A 20,366-nucleotide genomic window follows, 5' to 3' on the forward strand; every position below is an offset into this window, starting at 1 on the left:
AACCATTCACAAGACAACTTTCAGAAAACAATGGAGCTGCTTATCACCAATTACCTGCATTGTAAGATCAATCACTTGAAAACAATTCAGTCTCATAATGTGTATTTGCTCAAAGTAATGCCTGGTACTGATGGATGATGCATTAAAAGATGTTTGCTGTCAATGTAGCAGCATTAAACAATCCAATAATGAAAACAACTCTACTGCTATTTTAAGTGCTATATCAAAATTCTCAAAAGAGTAAGATGAAAACATCACCTTTTATTTGATATAAAAGTAAAAAACTAAACATGTGTTTGGGACACATATATGTTTTACATATTTCAAGCACAGCCTGCAGGGCAACTCACTAACACTGTTTTTTATTCAGCTGCCATCAAGATCCATCTGACTTTCATCTGCATGTCAACAACAGATTAATGGGCCTGTGTCCTCAATGAGAAGAGGAAGTGCGAGTGCACAGTGAAAGTATGACCTTGGTCAGCAGGAAACTGTTGAACATTTTGCCTGAGGGGAACCTGATACATCTGCCTGGGCATGAACGTCCCATGACGGGCCCTTTTAATGCGGAAATGAAAAAAGGGCACACACTTTTTAAATTGCAAATGAGAAAATATCACTCTGCTTTCAAGTACAGGATGTCTGTTAAAGTCTCTGTTAGTGATGTTACCTTTAAGTGTCCCACACAGAGGTGAAATCTGGCTTTCTGTCTAATTGGCACTATTCATATACTCACTAACTGCGTGTGTCTTTAAATTAAGACTATCATCCCATTATTCCAGTATGTAATACTAACAAAAACTATCCCGATGACAACATGTCTCATAGTTTTGTCTGTTTTCAACAAAACTGTGGGTTTATTATTGTCTGACAAACAAACGTTACTGATCAGCTACAGTTGGGTTTAATTAACCAATGCACCAGGCAATGGAGCCTTTTGTCTGCAGCAACAACCAACAGAGACAAACAAAAGCAGTAATAGAAGAAGTACTCAGATCACTTTGTTAAGTCAAATTGTTTTGTGCTGTATCACAAGTAGAGCTGAACAATTAAGTCTATTAGTCAAGTCAACCAAATAATTTAAGTTATCAGTTAACTATTTGAGTTAATACTGTTGATGGGCTTTTTTTTTTTTTTTTAGCTCACGCTGGTCGTGCCGGATTGCATCCCACAGATGCAAAGTGTTCATTTCTAAAGACAAACATGATGCACACAGGTATGTCCTGTTAAAAGCAAGTACTGGCTTAATGCTACAGCAGAGACATCTTAAGCATTTTCTGGTGAAGGCGCTCTATGTCTACAGAGCCTCACATGGTGGATTTGCATGAATAGGCAATTTGAAGCCACTTAAATTGAGAATTACTACATGAATTACAAATAGTACAAATACAAAGTACAAATCATTTCTGAAATATAGTGGATTGAACATGTTAACAAAAATACAACTGAATCCACCCTGAGCTATAACATATATATTTCAAAACACCCAGTTCAACCAAAAGTGCCCTGACTTTGTGCTAAAACTACTCTGTAATTTGCAGGATTTAGAGGCCGCAGCACTGACTACATTTCCCAGGCACCCCTGCGGGCCCTCCCGCCCACATACCTCTGGTGTGCGCTCACGCTGCGCTGTGGGGATCCTGCACAGCACAAGTTGGTTCAACAGTAGCAGCGAGGCGCACGGCAGAAAAGTTTCTCCACAGGAATGGGCAGGTTTAAGAAGAGCTTTTTTCTTTTTCATTTTCTGTCTGCGATCCTCACAACAACGAGGGATTGGATATAAGGATCGATCGCGGTGATAAACAGCAGCAGATTTGGGATATTTTTGGTGAATTCTCACTCTTTGGATTGGCTGCGCTTCTGCTGAAGACAAAACTAAAGAGGGGGTGTTCTCTCGTGTGGCCAGAAAAAAAAATGCGTCCCTTTACGCAGTGTGGCAGTTTGGCAAAGTTTGTCGTGGTTTTGCTGCTGTTTTTGAGGCTCCAACATGGATCTGGTGCTAACACAGGAACGTGCCCCCTACCCTGCGTGTGCTCCGGGGAGCTTGTGGACTGCAGTCGGCTGAAAAGGGGCCAAATTCCCAACACGATCCCGGAATGGACAGTTCAGCTGTGAGTTAAAGAGCCTCCATGTACCTTTTTATTTGTCATATTACTTCCATGTATTGGTTAATAACTGTAATATCCTTTCACACCTCTGAGCCTTGAGGAGTAAATAGGCTGAGGTTCCTTCAGTGCAGATGGGATGGTCCACATTCCTGTCGTAGTGAAAACAGATTGGGTCGTAAACCACATAAGGAGTATGGTGCTGCAGGAGAAAGTCACTTGATTGACTTTGCTTTGCTTTGATTTACACTGGCCCTTATTTCTCTCTAGTCTGGTCCAGTCAGCAAACTTTCTGCAAAGCTTTTTCTTTTTTTTTAATGAATTAACAGAAATGAAAGAAAGTTCCTCTTCTGGAGTATCAGAAAGTCTTACCTGACCTCACTGATCCTACATAACACCCAGGCATTCAACTATTTATGTGTCAGTAAGTTTTATGTATTGTGTTCCTTAAAGCAGCATGTCTGAAAGCTAACAGGCCTTCTGTGTTTTACACATCAATGTGCCATTGTCAGACCCAAAGCTCTTTGTTAAAGTGTAAATAACCAGGAACAAATGCCCCCAGTGCAGGCATTTCATTAAAAAAGGCTTCCAGGTGAGTGATTGTAGTTGCAGCACATACAGACAGTAGCAATAGTAATGCTGGTAGAAATAGGAGCAATGATAACAACAGTGTAGATGATGGTTATTAGGTTTTTCTACCAGGTCTCCCATATTAAACACAGTTGTAACTGGTAGACATCTGCAGCCTTTGTACTGGTTTGATAGTGTGGTTACATCCACAGCGATTGAAGTTGGTTCAGTGTTCAGGTTTCAGCTCCACAGACATGGAGGTCTTCAAAGACATAAAGTCATAAATCACATGCAGTCTGTGTGCAGCCTTGGACTGCCTCCTGAAGTCAAATCCGCATTACTCTCCTGTTTGGCCCCATAAATTGAGATGAGGCTGATCTCGGCCTGAAGCCTGCTGGAGCTGAAAACATGGCATGTTGCTCAGTGTCTTCTTCTCAGCAGATAATCGTCCGTACTGGGTTTTTATTGCCCTGAGATAAGTTGGAGTTCTTGATTTTTATTGCGCTGTGTGTTATGGTGCTTGTTTCAGTGTCTGATCGGAGCTGTTACCCTGCTGTTGAGTTTAGTTTTTCTCTTTCTAAAATGTGCTGGTCTGGAAACTTGACGTTGCCAGAGAAAACAGACCAAGCCTGAGCCTCATAACCAAGACCAGCCTCCCAAAGAAAATGAAAAAAAAAAAAAGTTCCACATGGGGGGAAAAATTCTTTTCACTCTGGCATGCTAATTTACGAGTGGCTCTCCAGCACATCTTAAACCCCTTAAACTGGCCGACCCTTTGTTTTCCAGCACCCCATTATTTCTGCTGAATTAGCAACTCCAGGGCCAGTGATGGTACTGATTAAGGCGGAGCGTGTAGGATTAGTTTGAAACGAACTCTCAGAAAGAAGACGGGGGAAGGAGAAAGTAGGAGGGAGAAGGAGCGATGAGATTAAGTCCTGAATATCTGGGAGGTTGTCGTGGGGAAAGTAGACCCAAGGCTTAATGGCTTTTCACAGGAATACAAATAAAACTTAGAGTTTAACACTTTGGCATGGTAAAAGGTTTATGTTGTTTTATGTACATCAAGGTAAAAAAAAAAAAATCACAATGAATCACAAAAAACTACACCAATAATAATATCTTTGTGGAGGGGAAATAAATCTTGAGACTTTTACATACGATTACTAGAGAAAATTGAGGCTTTTGGAGCTAAAGAACTAAATTTATTTGGCCAAGTTCCATTAATTCTCTGTGTACAGGTTAAAGTGGATTTTAGGTATGAGCAGTCCAAGTGCTCTGTTTTTATTAAAGTCTGTATTAAGGGCACTGTTTAATTCCAGTACTTGGACCCACACACTAAATCACACACGGACACTATATCCTGTTTGAAAATGGTGATATAAGCTGTTCTCAGGTTGATATAGACAGTCTTTGGAGAAATTAGTGTTTTTCATTTTTTTTTTCAGCTAGAGAACCACATTTGTTTGACCAGGTAAACTTACTGTCTTGAGCAAACCAGGGGGGTTATATAATATAAAAATATAATCTAATAATACTAAAGGGAATTGATAATGTTAGGAATTACAGCACTTTGCATATTAGCTAATGCTAATAGAGTTAACTGTAGCTAATCCTAATATACATTAACTTTTGACCTTTAAGAAGGCAGCTAGTTTTAAGCTAACAAGCTACAGGTCATCACACTGACTTTGCTAACTCACAAAAGCCATTAGTACCACATATATTTCTATTATTACCAAACTATGCTCTTCTGTCTTTAATCTGCTATTTGGCTAACTGATGTTTGGCCCTTTGGCTCCATCCTTTGCTGCTGTTTTTCATTGTTATCCTAATCTCAAAGTATTAATGGCAGCTCTTTCAGCCTAAAGTGTAGTTCATCATCTACTTTTCAGTCACTGATAAGGATGATGTTCGCTACGTTTTCACAGGACCCGGCAGATACAGGCTGAAGCCTGTACGCAGCACTGTGTGTTATCTCTCTGCGCTCAGAGCCTGCTTTGTGAGGGAAGTGGAAGTGTTAGGGCTACTCAGGGTTTATCTAGGGAGTATGATAGGACACCTTTCCCATATGGCCCCCAGCACTGGGACTACAACAACAACAACAACAACACGCAGCTGCATGGCTGGAAAGAAAAGATGGAGGGGGCGGGGGGCTGCTTTGGCAAGGCAAGTAAAACTCTGGTTGAGTGGTTCATGAAAGTTTCCACCAAAGAACAAAAACAGACCCCAGAAAATTCGACAGGGGTGTTTCAGACGTATGAAAGGCGTCCCTCTTGTTCTTCCCGGCATTGTGAATGCATTACCAGTTGTTCGGCTCTTCCCCTCCTCCTGGAGCTCCTTGATGGATTCCAGATGAGGGAGGTAAGGCGGAGGAGGGGTTGAGGGTGAGGGGGTGTAAAAAGTGTCTGGCACCACGGCGTTGATCGTGCGCAGCAGCCTCAATAACTCCATGGGTTTATGGTGCATGAGGCTCTGTTTGCCAGGCTCCTTGAGCTGGTATTCAGGCGTCTTTTCAAAACAGGCAGCAAACAGACAGGTCTCACAGCCTGTGACCTGGAGCCAGGACTGCTTCACTTGAGTCCAAGAGCAGGCTCAGCGGAGTCTGAGTCAGGGCCAGATCCAGCCTGGGCTCAGACAGAATTGAGACATGGACCAGAGCTACTTAAGCCGTACTCATGGTTAAAATAGGCTATAATCAATCTACATACACGGCCCTCTAAATGACTAATCAATGGCTCTAAAAGACACACAGAAATAAGCTACATATCAAAGAACATACATGTTTTAGCTGTTAGGTTTGGTTTGTCGGTTTGTAAATATTAAAGTTAAAATGGAAATGTGATTAATACAAGTCCAGACACCAGAAAAAAGAGGTTTGCACTGAGCCTTGGCTGGTGCCAAAACCTCAACTCCAGCATTTTATCGACTTCCCTTGCCAGGTTTCGGCCTCCTTTGAGCACACAGAAAGAGTCTCGCCTCACAATAACTTCTCAGCTTGTCTGTTTTGGCTCTGCTTCTCAGCAGAGGCCTGGATGTGAAGTGAGATGTTTTGGCATAGACTTTCTCTTCTGTGTTATAAAGAACGGGTGGAAATCCAACACCAGACCTTTAACTTTTAAGACTTTTTTTTTTTTTTTTTTTTTGTAGGTGGGGGGGGCAGTTTGTTTTGGAAATTTTTCAGCTGCTTTTTAGATGTTATGCATGAAGAATCAATTCAGTCTGAGACAAACTAATGTTCAAAATCAATATCAACCCCAGATAATCAGTTAAAATTAGATGCAATGGTAAACAGTTGGAAATTAGGACAGTTCTTAACGGGACTTGGTGACTGTGGGTTACATCTGAAACTCAGACTTCGTCATGAGTTGTCCCGTTTTTTGCAGTATGTGATTCTGAACGTGCCGTTTCATTTCACCACCTATGGTCTTACAGCCTTGCAGTTTAATTACGACTCCTTCTCTTTGATGTGCTTCCTCTGTTCACAGTGTTACAGCACAATAACACAGAGAATTGGTATGTAATTATGTTTGCAGTGTGGGTCCAAATAGAGGACTGCAGCATTTGAAAAATCTGGCCCATGGTGTATACTTTTCTCTTACTTTTTGCCTTTTTTTTTTTTCCTTCACAGGGACCTGAGCCATAACAAATTACAGGTGCTTGACAGCACTTTGTTTTCCAAACTACAACATCTAAGGGAAATGTAAGTATGTCCTGTGTTTTTAGCACTTTCTAGAGCAAACATATGATCTTCCCAACAGTGTCACTGTTATACATGTTATAAACTATTTGTCTTTGTCATTGTATACAGAAAGCTGAACCACAATGAACTGGAGGCGGTACCTGATTTGGGCCCTTCCGCTTCAAACATCACGACGCTCAGTCTGTAAGTAAAATCCTTCTTTGTTTTGATTTACACCTCTCTGGACTCTCCTGAGAGTTTCTGCCCACTTGGGAGAGTAATCCTCCGCCAGAGTTGTCATTGCTGGTTAAAGCAGTGAGCTGGGAAGTGCCCCCACCCCCCTCCTTCCCTCTAGAGAGCAACCCTTTTGGTTGAGCTAGTTCCCAGACAGGGCAGTCGGAGACATGGCACCCAGCCCCAGACAGGTCACATGTTTGAAGACAAATGCCATCAACAGAAATGGAAATGTTTTGTTTAGTGGCTTTCGCTGCAGTTGGTGTATTTTTACCCTGGAGGCAGTGACGTAATGTTGGACAGAAAGAAAATTCGTCATGTGAAATTGACAGGAATCCAAATTTGGTGCTGATTTTTCTGTTTTGAGCTAAAATAAAAGGATTACGTGGTTCTGTGCTGCCCATTATGGGACTCGGAAATGAATGGAGGTTAATCTGAACACAAGGACGTTTCATTTAGTGCCTGGAATTTGATAGTGTTTTGGTCTGTCACCTTAAAGAAGCAATTTAATATAACCTTATCTGATTTGATGCTGTGAGTCTGAGTTCACTCCTGCTGATAAACTCACTGAAAACTGTCTGACTTTGGCATATTTCATCCTGTTTAGTCTTCAACCAGACACAACTTGTTGTGCAATACGTGCTTTCGGAACAACACCAGATATTAATATGTGAAACCTCAACAATTTTATTTGCTTTCTGTGGCATACCTCTCCCAAACCAAGCGACGTGAAGTTATTGTGGAAGAATGTATCTGTCTCCTGGCTAGATGAGGCATATTCCTCATCAAGCCTCAACATGACGCTCTGCTGCAGCCGCAGGGTGTGCAGCTGTCAGCCTTCAACACTTTATTTGCACGTTTAGTGTAGGAGTGTCACCTTCAGCTATAAGTTTCAGCCGAAGAAGATGAACGGGATGCTCTTTTTAGTTAAAGCAGTCCCCATTCACCTTAGAAGTAGGTAGTGACTGCATTATTTGAGGCCGAACCATTGAAAGTTTTCCCCCTGCATGTAGTGGCTTTGATTTGGATTGGAAAATGAATCAGATTTGGTATCCTCGCCCAAGTAAAAAAACATTCTAATTTTTCTTTATTTGTTCCATATACAAAAAAAAAAAACACCTGGTGGTGAGTGGCTGCATTCTTCCCTTAATGGTTGGAAGAGGTCACAGGCTGATCTACCACAACTGCTGTCCAAGTACCCTTGAGCAGCTCTGGGTTAGAAAGCTGAGTTCCTGAGTTCACTTTTAAAATTCCACACTTTCTCCAAGCCATAATTTCTTTATTTGATGTCAGGATGTTGTTCATTTTGGTTTACCCGAAGTTGTGTCATCCGTGTAAACTCTGCCTTTACACGTTCCAAATCAATACTACACCGTTTGATTTTTTTTGTAAATAGAGAACTTTTAAGAGTAGAACATAAATAACTCCAGAGAAGTGTACAAACTCCCTTGAGAATGAAAGTTGTACAAATATTGTCCAAAAAGGGCTAAGGTCCTGATCATTAATAAAAAAGATAGGGCCGACATTCATATTTATACTGTGTTTTAGTTTTTGGGTTTTTTTTTTTCAAAGTTGCTGTTTTGCTAAGCTGCAGCTTGAGTAAACTTATGAAGAAACTGAAATTCACACTTCACACATAGCACTGGTCGCTCATTCCTGAGATTAGATGACATAGTGTGATTTTTTTTTTTTTTTTTTTTTTTTTTTTCTCCCCTCCTTCCAGTGGAACAATTTTTCCAGAATTTCTCTCCCTCCTTCAGTTTCTTGGATCTGGGAGGGCAGTAAAGAAAAAAAAGACCTCAGGGTATCAAATACCACTTATTCAAACAGCCAGTCAGACATAGCGGCAGCTCTCGTCGACTTCTTTGACCCTGCAGCTCCGAGTAAAAACAAACGGCAATAACCCTGCAGCTGGTAGTAATTGAGTCGTGATCATCTTAATTAATTGAACAATTTCCCAGGAATTTATGGAGGGGGTAAACCCCACCGCCACTAAATCCCCTGCCTGTGTTCAGGGGGTTTAACAAATGACCTGGAGATTTCAGGTCTGATTAGGTATGTAAGGAGGTGGACCTCTGGGTATCCCTCTGACGAAAGGGAAACTTGAGGAAGATGAGACTTACAAACAGTAACCAAAGCAATTCACAGTACAGTCATTACCCAACACTGTTTTTCTAGTTTGATTGATTCATGGTATTATTCGTTTTAGTTGTTTCAGTACTAGTTTCAAGCAGCTTTTTGCATGATCTGATGAACTTAAATGACATATGTAATTTAATTTTTGAAGTACTGTAGGCAATGCACAAAGACAGCAAGAATTTTACAACTCCCCTGTCATTTTGTGTGAAGGTTCTTCAGTTTATATGTTAACACGATCCGTGCCTCTCTCCGTTCCAACAGAGAGCCAATGTCTCAAGATGATCAGCCATCTGAGTGAGATATGTGCAGAGTTTAATATGGCGTCTCTACAGCAAACTCGGTCCTGGTTTTCATTACAGGCGCCACTGCAGAGAGAGGGAGTCATCAGATGGCTTTTCAAAACTCTGTTCATTTTCCAATAGGAAATACCACACACACACACACACGCACACACACGATCTACAGTATGTGCGAGACCGTTTTTGACGAAGCAACTTTCCAAAGACTTTCCCACATTAACAGAATTAGTTGCTGCTCAGTGGACAACAACAACTTAACAACAAAATTGTTCAGTGTTTAAATGTGGTCAGTTTGATGGTAAATGAAGCCAAAACTACTGTGGACTGCTGTCAGGTATGTGTTGATGTAATAGGCCTGTAATAATAACTTGTTACACCAGCAGTTCATGAGTTCTTAGAAAGTTTGGAAACATGCAGATGAGGATTATAAATTGAAAGTAAGTTGAATTCCTAGGAATAAATCTGTCTGGCTGTGATAGGATCAGCACAACATCATATTTGCATCAGTTTAATAGCGAGTACACATACCTCAGGTGGTTATTGACACATGGTTGACCTTCCATTGACTTACTCTAAGAGAAGCAGAGCCCTGCAGCCTCAGTTGTAATGAGTCCGTAATCATGTTACCTGATCGTAATTGGATGAACAAATTTGTATGTGTGTGTTTCATTAAAGCGCACAATGCTCGCTTTGTTTGTGTGTGGAGAAGACACAGGTGCGCTCACTGAGTGACAGTGCAGATGTTGAAGATTGGGCCCAAAGTTTATTGTTGAATTCGTGGGTGCACTGCAGATGATATTTCTGCAAAATGAGCCAGATGTGATTCTGAGATGGCTGATATGAATATGAAATAACGAGCCAGCCAGCAGCCAAACTTCAGGGTCCATCTCCTCATCCTCAGCCAGGAAACATGCACCCAACTCCTTCCCCTTTCCACGGCTTTACTTTCCCTCAGAGAGAAACTGGAAAGACTGGTTTTCTCTCTCCGGGCAGCCCTCCTTCAGTCAGCGACCAGTCAGGGGAACATGAAAACTGAGCTACAGGTGGTGTGCAATGCTTTTGTTTGAGACCTGGGGGCTGTGGTGCATGGAAAGCCCTTTGCAAATCTCCAAACAAAAGAGCTGCCTGTGCCATTTTTATAGTCAACAATGAGCTGATGTATTTTACCATAGCCTGTAGTACTGTAGTGGCTGTACACTGAAGAAATTTGAAAAATGTTTTGAGTATTTGTGATGTTAGGGCTGTATAGCCCGTGTAAGGAAAATATTTACAGACATGAAAAAACTTTTACATCGACTTTGGACTTTGTGCTGTGCACAGTCATGCTGCCTGGGCTGTGCTCATATACCAAACTCCATGTAATAATTTAAGAATATGAGATTTCCATCAATGATTTGATAATGTTGAAATCCATCCACTTGTTTCAGTGCATCATAAAATCTTTGAGGAAGGTTGATGCCCTTATTAGCTTCTGCCCCTGACCCTCATCCTGCCAACCCCCAGCTGCTGTCTGTGCTTAGGGCTTGAGTCAAACTTGGTGCTGTGCCAAAGATATGCTCTGGTGGGTTTTGTTCCAGTATTACCCCACAGTCCCACCAGACTGTGCGGGCTGCCATCCATCTTGGATATGTGTTGACGAGTGATCTTCCCGTCTGTGTGTTTGAATCGGAAGATTACCTAAAGGTGCTACACCTTCTGTGCAGAGAATGGGTCATGGTTGTCCCACACGGCATTTTGAAAAGCTGATAGCTTTCGCAGCAGCATGATGCTGTGATGTTTCTGCCAGAGGTGGACAAGATGAGTGTAAAATCTGAGATCAGGACCAGACCGAACAGCAGTGTCTGTAGGAGCAAAGGTTAGAGAGGTCATAATACCTCAACAGGAGTCCTAAAAACAACCTATTTTCAAAGTGATACACATTAGAAATAAAATTTGACTTTTTTTATCAAATAGTCTTAAAATGGAAATATCATTGACAGCTCATCCTAAAGGAAAGCTACATTTTAAAACTGTCCTGTGGTCCTTCTTTGTGCAAGTGGTTCTGTGAAAACAAAACAGAAAACCCAACAGGTCTGTGGTCAGTAAGGTGTCGCTGGAAGGGGACTGTAACCATCTCCATGAAAACAAGGGCTGTAGTCTGGTGCACTGGAGGGAATTCCTGACCCCCCCCACCCTTCACTCTCTCTCTGCTGCAGAGCCTCATACACAAAGAGGGCACTGTACAGGCTCTGTTTATAACTGAGCAGTCCCTGCACTGCAATTTAGGAGGCGTGCAGCTCAGGAAATTGCTGGCCTCTGCCAAGGCATGCTTTCACTGAGGGAATGGTATTCATCAGCCAAGTAATTGGCAGGTTGCTTTTTTAAATACCTTGTTAGTAATTACCTTATAAACAAAATAACACATCTCTAAACCAAAGGTTGTTTGGATCTGGTGTGAATAGCAGCACCCTTGATCATACTGAAGAATTTATGAAATATTCATGTATCATCAGCAAAAAAAAAAAAAAAGAACAGTGACAGAGAGTTTCACACTGGGTGGTAAGTTTTAGCTTTCCAGCACATGAGAGAGTCGTTTTTTAATGCCACGGGCTAATTGAGGGACTGGGCTGTTTGTATATCTGGAAACATGAAACTGGTGTGCACCACTAGTCAAATACACAGTATTTTTGTCATTTATTGGAGAGCTGGTTGTTTGTATTTTCAGAGCAAACAACAGGATCACCAGGATCTCTGTGGGGCAGCTCAGGCCCTTCCTCGCTCTGGAAACGCTCGACCTCAGCAACAACAACCTCGTGGATATAAAGGCCAATTCCTTCCCCGCTCTGCCTCTCAAGAATTTGTGAGTGTTACCACCACAGATGTGCATTTCTAATTGGTTAATTATGTGTCTGAAGGTGAATTATGTGTCTGAAGGTGAATTTTTGATCTAATGCAAAAACGTCTGTATCAGTAGCTTAAATCTGATGGTTAATAAGGTTTTACTGCAGATTTTCTTGTCTTTTTATATTTCAAGCTAAACTTGCACTTTATGTCTCAGGTTCCTCAACAACAATCGTATCTCGTCGTTGGAGACAGGCTGTTTCACCAACCTGTCCAGTACTCTGCAGGTTCTCCGGCTCAACCGCAACCGCCTGTCCACCATCCCAGCCAAGATCTTCCAGCTGCCTAACCTCCAACATCTGTAAGTTTACTTTTTACTTTATTTAAGAAATATCACAATTAGGGGTAAATTATAAAAACCTTTATTGTGCATGCATACATACCTCAATTTCAACTTCAGTTCATCTCAATTTGGCTTTTTTTTTTTGGTAAAACACAGAATATGCACATATAATATGGACATATATAAACCATGATAAAATACATAAAGCATGAATGTTAGATTCCCTAAACTAAATAATGGTTCATTTTTGGACACCCTTAGGTAATACTGACAACAGTGGAAGCATATGGGGAAATGCTAGGGTAGTTTTCTGTCCTTGTGGTCTGACACTGAGCATGTGTTTCAGAGAGCTGAGCAGAAACCGGGTTCGCAGGGTGGAGGGCCTGACGTTCCATGGCCTACATGCTCTTCGATCCCTGAAGATGCAGAGAAACAGCCTCAGCCGCCTGATGGATGGAGCTTTCTGGGGACTCAGCAACATGGAAGTCCTGTAAGGAACTTACCATCACGTCTTGCTCTTCCACCATGGCTTAAATTTAGTGTAAGATCTTACTCTGTGATTGTGTGTGTGTGGATGTGCAGGCAGTTAGACTACAACAACCTGACGGAGGTGAGTAAGGGCTGGCTGTACGGCCTGCTGACTCTGCAGCAGCTCCACCTCAGCCACAATACCATCAGCAGGATCCAACCTGATGCCTGGGAATTCTGCCAGAAACTCAGTGAGCTGTGAGTCCACCTTTTTTTGCTAATTTCTCCCCACTCCCTCTGTACCCACCCCCGACCTCCCTCTCATTATTCCCTACTCACTTTCTGCTCACACTCTGAACTCCCAACACTTCTCTGCAGTGCCCTTTCCTCCTCTCTGGCACTCCTGCCTGCCAGTCCTCACACTGTAGTTCCTCCTGTCACCAACACACACACACACGCACACACACACAAAATCTCTTATCCCCTGCCAGTCATTGCCAACCTTACAATGCTGCCAACATACTTCACACAGCTTTGCCTCTTTTCTGCTCTGCTATCACTTGAGCCAAAACATTGGCCTCCGGAAGTGGCACTTAATTTTCCTGTTGAAAATTCCACAACTAGTTCCAGTTTTTTTTTCTCTCATGAAATACTACATTACCCTCACAACATCAGTGACTTCCCGCACATCAACACATATTCCTGGAAACAGATTAAATTTCCTTTGTTGTGGCTGTTGTTTACAGCAGCAGTCAGTTCTGTTTTTGAGTGTCTGGAGCTTTTTTTTTTTTTTTTTTAGCTCATAGATCGGTTGTTGTTCTTTTATCCCCTGTTTCTCTTGCTCTTATCACATGAACCTGAGAGTAAACAGTCCGCCTGTTGGCTGGGAACGTGCCCACCTATCTGATGTGTTCCCATCTGAGTTTACTTAAAAAACAGCTTGCCTAGAATTTCACGATTTCTGGCTTGTTGCTAAATTAGATTTTCAAAAACTCACACAAGTATAAGTTATCTTGAAATGAAATCACAGATTGTGCAGATATACATGTCCCGAAACATGAGGACATTTTTTTCCTATTTCCAAGGCTTGAAGTGTGGTAATTGAATAAATATGAAACCATGAAACAATACAGCGTATAGCCTATTACACACAGCTGCCTAATTTCTTGTCCACTATTGTCCTGAATATGCTGATGTCATTGGTAGATTATATGATTCTGCAGCAGCACCATTAAATTCAATTAAGGAGTTTTTAATGTGACTTTGGAAAACCTTTGTTCTTGAGGTTAGTTATGATGTATTTAACCACCTCTTCTTGTTTTATTCTGTGTCTCTCTCTACAGCAACCTATCCTCCAACCACCTGTCCAGACTGGAGGAATCCAGTTTTGTAGGTCTCAGCCTCCTAGATGAGCTCCACATCGGAAACAATCGTGTTAGCTTCATCGCAGACGGAGCTTTCCGTGGCCTCTCCAACCTGCAGATGCTGTGAGTAAAACTTTTATTAGGACTTTTTTGGTTTGTTTCTACCACCATTTAAAATCGGTGTTGTAATGTTGATGACTTATCCAAGCTGCAGCAGCAGTGATACATGTATTCATTCAGTCAACACATCATATTAAATCTTAACTTTTGTTTTTGCCTGTCCCATCCTCTTTATACTACCCCCACCATCAATCCTCTGCCTGATTTGTTTTGGCGACGTGAGATAGATTACAGTATGGAGGTCTCTCCACACACACACACACACACACACACACACACACACACACACACACACACACACACACACACACAAAAACCCAAGCTCAACACCCTCCCCCCAGACCTCTCCCAATCCTCCACTCGCACACCCACACCCACATCCACCCATCCCCCACTTTCCCACAGAGGGGCTCCATAACATTTCCCCTGGTTGGGATTCTTTTAAGTGGAATCAAATGTGAACTTTGCTGCTGAGGTCAGTGTAGGGCAGGTGTGCTGCTAGGTGGACTTTGCTTCGGGGCTGCAACCCCCACCCACCCCCACCCACCGACACCCACCGACACACACACACACACACACACACACTAACATTCACACATACACACAATACACACACCCTTCCTCAGTCTAAATCAGCCATAACCAGGCACGCTGAGGAGGAAAGTTAACTGTTTGAAAGCATTGGAGTAACGGAGAGGGATCAAAGGAAGCAATTTATCTTAGAAATTTTTGGCTTTTACTGATGTTTGTGCTCCAAAACTTTGAATTTAGTTGCTGCATTTTTCCGCCTGTAACAGGATAAACATCACCATATTTTTTTTTTTTTCAGCAGCCAGAGTTTGATAGAACCAGGGCTTTCCTTGTAGAGATGGAGTTAGCAAGTGGAGTGGAGGTAGTGAATGAGGTTTTGCGTCACTGTGGAACTGTTTCCTGTACAACACAGAAAAGCCATAGATTTAAACACGATTTTAGAAAGTGCCACAGACTTCCTGGAAGGCACTGAGCCTCTGTGAATACAACTTTAAAGTCACAATGCAAAGCCGCATAAGCTTTTATTAACATGGCAAGTGCAGTCGTTTTCTGGGTGTGGAATTTTTACAATGCAGCCTGTCTTTGTTTCTTATTGAAGGGATCTGCAGAATAACGAAATCTCCTGGACCATTGAAGACATGAATGGGCCTTTCTCTGCCTTGGACAAGCTGAAAAAACTGTGAGCTCATGACTCAGTGGAACACACCAACAAATAAGGTCAGGGAGAAAAAGTGAGGGTTGAAATTGATCAGACGTATGTAATTTTTTTACAGATTTCTGCAGGGGAACCAGATCCGCTCGGTGACCAAGAAGTCTTTCTCCGGCCTGGATGCGTTGCAGCACCTGTGAGTTGGCCTCGTGTTTCACTGATTGTTTCCAACAGTTCGAGCTGTAAGCTAAACAGAGTGAATCACACTGAGACACAGGATTGTTTGTTAGTTCCATACACCCAAACTGTCTTCTCCCATTCCTACTCTTTGATGTGGAATCAAGAAAAAACTCTGCTGTTAGTATGTTAACATGTGTGCCAAACTATATCGATCACAGAGGCGAGCAGAGAGAACTGTGTGTGAGTGTAAAACAGCTGCATTTGATTCTAATTAGAGTTTTTTCCCAGTCTTTGCCAGAGCTAAAAGCAGCCCAGTGTTGGGCCTCTCTTGATTAACACAGCAAACTGCTGCCCTGGCTTCATTGTTCTGGAGCCCAGACCTTCTTTTTTTTTTTTTTCACTCAATTGAAGTTTCTGTAGCCTTCCCCCCATAAGGCTGATATTGGCAGACAAAGCTGCCATCTTTCTGGGAAGATCTCACCAGTTCTAATTTATTTTCTCTTTTCTCCTCAGAGATTTAAGCAATAACGCAATCATGTCCATCCAAGCGAACGCCTTCTCCCAGATGAAGAACCTGCAGGAGCTGTAAGTGTGATCATGTTTAAAGGCTTCAGCTTCAGTTAGGGTTTGGTTCTTGGGACACAACACCAGGTGAAACTCATTATAGTCTGCTGGGAAAGTCAGCAACAAACAGCAGTTGTTTCCTTTTGTCTCCTTCCACTAATGGTACACTTTCTACTGACAAGCAATGCAAAGGAATCTTTACATTTTTTCTAAATGATTTTGACTTATTGTTAGACAAATTACTTATACATTTCTTATGTACTGTGTTGAGCATTGTTCACATGGGAATATTATTGTTAGAGTAAGCCTGGTTGGTTAAATGAGGTGATTAAGAAACAGTTGTGCAAAAAAGTTTTATCTTGAGCTTAAGTTTGAACTTTATGAACTATTTGAGAGTAAAATCACAGAAACCAACTGTTAAACGCTTCTGGTATCTTCCCCCGTACAGGTGCCTCAACACCTCCAGCCTGCTGTGCGACTGCCAGCTGAAGTGGCTTCCCGTCTGGGTGGCAGAACAAACCTTCCAGTCCTGTGTCAATGCCATCTGCGCCCACCCGCAGATGCTGAAGGGCAGGAGCGTGTTCGCCATCAGCCAGGAGGAGTTTGTGTGTGGTGAGCGATGATGCATTCAGTCGGTGTAGCACCTTTACACATGCATACTGTAATGTCTCAGAAAGAGTCATTTATCCAAGGAAGGTTTTCCATTTATACACTGACCCAGATTGTTCATTATTTTCCTCCTCAAATCCTGGACAAGCTAATGGTTCTTATGGAGAGTCCATATTGGAAATGTACTAGGTTTTCAGCTTTCCTGATTACTGTCAGGAAAAACTAAGTAGGAAAAAATTCAGTTTTTTCCCTTCTCATAGACAGGAACTTAATGAAGACTAGATTATATGGCAATTTATAATGGTACCTGTTTTTTTTTTTTTTGGTTTTTTTGCCCAGATGACTTCCCAAAGCCTCAGATCACTGTGCAGCCAGAGACGCAGTCGGCCCTTAAGGGCGCCAACGTGACATTCATCTGCTCGGCGGCCAGCTCCAGTGACTCCCCTATGACCTTTGCCTGGAAAAAAGACAACGAGGTCCTGAACGACGCAGAGATCCATAACCAGGCTCACCTGCGGGTTCAGGGAGGCGCAGGAGGTGAGACAGAGGTAACGGAGTATACAACTACCCTGCAGCTTCGTAATGTGGAATTCTCCAACGAAGGAAAATATCAGTGTGTCATCTCCAACCACTTTGGATCATCCTATTCCACCAAAGCCAGGCTCACTGTCAACAGTAAGTTAGGGCAGGGAGAAACCATTTTTGGGCATGTATCTATAGCTTATAGCTATCATGTCTTTAATAAATGATGTAAATTCATACTTTCCATTTTTAGTGCTCCCTTCTTTCGTCAAGATGCCCATGGACCTCAGTATTCGAGCTGGGGCTACAGCCAGATTGGAATGTGCTGCTGAGGGTCACCCTACTCCTCAGATTGCCTGGCAAAAAGACGGTGGCACTGACTTTCCTGCCGCCCGTGAACGTCGCATGCATGTCATGCCGGAGGATGATGTCTTTTTCATTGTAGATGTCAAGACAGAGGATATCGGTGTATATAGCTGCACAGCTCAAAACACAGCTGGGGCCATTTCTGCAAATGCTACGTTGACTGTTCTAGGTGAGAAATGGACTGAATGATGGGTAAAGGAATGCTAAACTCTGGTTTCTTGAAACACTAATTTATTTTGGTGCCTCCTCCCTCTTGCAGAAACACCCTCCTTTCTGCGGCCCCTCGTGGATCGAACAGTGGCCAAGGGTGAGACCGCCGTCCTTCAGTGCATCGCTGGGGGTAGCCCACCCCCAAGGCTCAACTGGACCAAAGACGACAGCCCCTTGATAGTGACCGAGCGTCACTTCTTTGCAGCTGCCAACCAACTCCTCATCATTGTTGATGCTGCTGAAGCTGATGCAGGGAAATACACCTGTGAAATGTCCAATACACTGGGCACAGAGCGAGGCAACATTCGGCTGGCGGTCATATCAAACCCCAACTGTGACCCTGGCATGCAGGGCAGCATTGGGGTGGGCGTGGTCGGTGGGGCAGGATCAGATGATGACGGGTGGACGACAGTGGGCATCGTCATCATAGCAGTGGTGTGCTGTGTGGTTGGTACTTCGCTAGTTTGGGTGGTCATTATCTACCACACCCGTCGACGCAATGAGGACTGCAGCGTCACCAACACAGGTGAGTCCATGATGGCTTTACTGGATGGAGTTCTCAACCTCCTCCAAGCTGCCAGTTTTACTCTTCTTTGACCATGGTTGGCATGTGTGAAGTGTAAAAATAACAGTTTTTGTGTGACCTGACTTGATGTCTTCATATTCCAGACGAGACCAACCTGCCTGCTGACATCCCAAGCTACCTGTCCTCACAGGGCACGCTGGCTGACCGACAAGATGGCTACATCCCGTCTGAGAGCGGCAGCAGCCATCAGTACATGGCGTCTTCAATCAGTGGCTTCTACCTGCAGGCTAGAGACATGAACGGTAAACCACCTGCCCTTTCATTTTTGACCTAAAATGTAATCATCTTGCTGCATCACATTTTTCTCACATGCCGTTCCTTCACACATGCAGGTCTTTGTCAGCTGGATACTGGAAGTGAAGCAGACATGGAGGCAGCCATTGATCCTCTGCTCTGCCATTACCAAGGTCCAATAGGCTCGCTGCTTCGCCGAGACATCACGTACTCCACTGACCCTTCAGAAATCTTCACAGGTCTGTCCAAATTTCCTGACAAATGGAAATGTTCTCTTGATCATTATCTTACCACAATACTGTGAGACTGTTATTGATCCAGGACATTATACCTAATTATTCCTAAAGTAGCTAATAATTTCCATTTGTCATCTTCAGGCTGCTCCATCGACCAAAGACCCGTCTGCATTGACTCCTACAGCGGCAGCCTGGCCAGCTCTAAAAGGAGGGACTACTTCCTGTCTGAGCATTTTGACCTTTGCTCTTCCACTGTCCTAATGCAGCTTCCCAATGCCAGTCTTCATCAAGGATCCTCCCAGAATGAGCGCCAGCAGCCTGTGGAGGAGGGTGATATGAATGACTGTGGGAGACCTCAGGAGTGTCTCTCCCCCTACAACACCTTCATGGGTAGGTCATAACTTGTTCTGTTTTTCCAGCTTTCCAAGTTTTGTCCATGCTTGAACCTGACCTCCTCTCTCACATTTCTCACTCAGGAACTTTTGGGAAAACTCCCTGGAGGCCTCAGCAGGACCTGTGCACGGGATTCGGCCCATCACTGGCAATGCAAAATGGAATAGCTCTGCACGAAAACCCCTATGCTGCTCCGGACACTGATTCAGAACACGAAGAGAACAGCCTGGGCAGGGACTCGGTGTCAGAGCAGAGTAACAGTGTTTATGAACAGCCGTTTGACAATAGCAGCAGGACTGATCCCATCCCACAGTGCAGAGTGAGCACTTAGCCTGAGTAACTGAGCTCCTGAAAAACAAGAGCAACTTGTTTTTCATGAAGAGGATGACCAAAAAAATTTCTACCTCACTGAATAAACACTTTCACAATAAAGGACTCCTCAAATAAGCAACAAATGAATGTAAAGGACGATTTTAAATGCTCCTACGGAGATGACAGGGAGCACATAAACAGCTGTTCTTTGACACGGCATTTAAATGATACAGATGAATATATGCATTTTTATATAAAGTTTATTATATTTTGTAAATTGTACATAAACAGATTTCAATATTTTTGCTTACTTTTTGTGTATGAGTATTTTGCGGTCCTGCCTATTCAGTTATTCCAGCTTTGAATGAAGCAATGTTTTGCACATATGTAGACAATAAAAACACCTTAATGTGTGCTGCTACATTCACTTAAGGGACTAGGAGTCTTCAATGATTTTACTGTCTTCATCCTGCAAGACATGTATTACAGATTCAGAAGAGGCAGTGCTGGTGGTGGGTCTTAAAACTCTGGCTTGTAGAGCAGAACCACAGACCTCCAAGGCTGGTGTTGGTCTGTCTTCAGCTGGAATGCATGGAGTGGGGTCTTTAGGGACTTAAGCCTCCGCCCTTTACCCCTGAAATAAAGGTGCCCCTCTCAACATTATTTAAAAATAACAATTATAAATAATTATATTGTATGTGAACATACGTAAAACAGTAGCAAATGGATCCTAATAGTATAGAAGAATTTCCCTGTTTATTTGCCCCCGGTCCTTTGGTTTCTTAACGTGATAATGGTAGTGTATTGGACTGAGCGCTTCTAAAGCTCAGATG

General features: G+C 42.8%; 1 protein-coding gene across 1 annotated transcript; it reads left to right on the forward strand.

Annotated features, from left to right (window-relative positions):
- Nucleotides 1-1,641: 1,641 nt before the first annotated feature.
- On the forward strand, nucleotides 1,642-19,918 carry lrig3 (leucine-rich repeats and immunoglobulin-like domains 3). Its single transcript, XM_026327296.2, has 19 exons — nucleotides 1,642-2,111; nucleotides 6,304-6,375; nucleotides 6,484-6,558; nucleotides 11,731-11,865; nucleotides 12,064-12,207; nucleotides 12,536-12,679; nucleotides 12,772-12,915; nucleotides 14,001-14,144; nucleotides 15,271-15,351; nucleotides 15,446-15,517; nucleotides 16,015-16,086; nucleotides 16,514-16,677; nucleotides 17,014-17,349; nucleotides 17,450-17,731; nucleotides 17,822-18,298; nucleotides 18,442-18,600; nucleotides 18,691-18,831; nucleotides 18,970-19,218; nucleotides 19,305-19,918. The coding sequence occupies exons 1-19, from the start codon at nucleotides 1,915-1,917 to the stop codon at nucleotides 19,550-19,552; spliced, it is 3,336 nt and encodes a 1,111-aa protein (XP_026183081.1). The 5' UTR covers nucleotides 1,642-1,914; the 3' UTR covers nucleotides 19,553-19,918.
- The last annotated feature ends 448 nt before the right edge of the window (nucleotides 19,919-20,366 follow it).

This window comes from Mastacembelus armatus, chromosome 23, assembly GCF_900324485.2.
Source record: "Mastacembelus armatus chromosome 23, fMasArm1.2, whole genome shotgun sequence".
NCBI lineage: Eukaryota > Metazoa > Chordata > Actinopteri > Synbranchiformes > Mastacembelidae > Mastacembelus > Mastacembelus armatus.

Bases quoted from the DNA above. Each gene is read 5' to 3' on its own strand.
- lrig3 (XM_026327296.2), top strand. From the start codon at position 1,915: ATGCGTCCCTTTACGCAGTGTGGCAGTTTGGCAAAGTTTGTCGTGGTT. The intron at 18,832-18,969 runs GTCTGTCCAAAT...TGTCATCTTCAG, and splicing joins CCCTTCAGAAATCTTCACAG to GCTGCTCCATCGACCAAAGA. The intron at 19,219-19,304 runs GTAGGTCATAAC...TTTCTCACTCAG, and splicing joins CCCCTACAACACCTTCATGG to GAACTTTTGGGAAAACTCCC.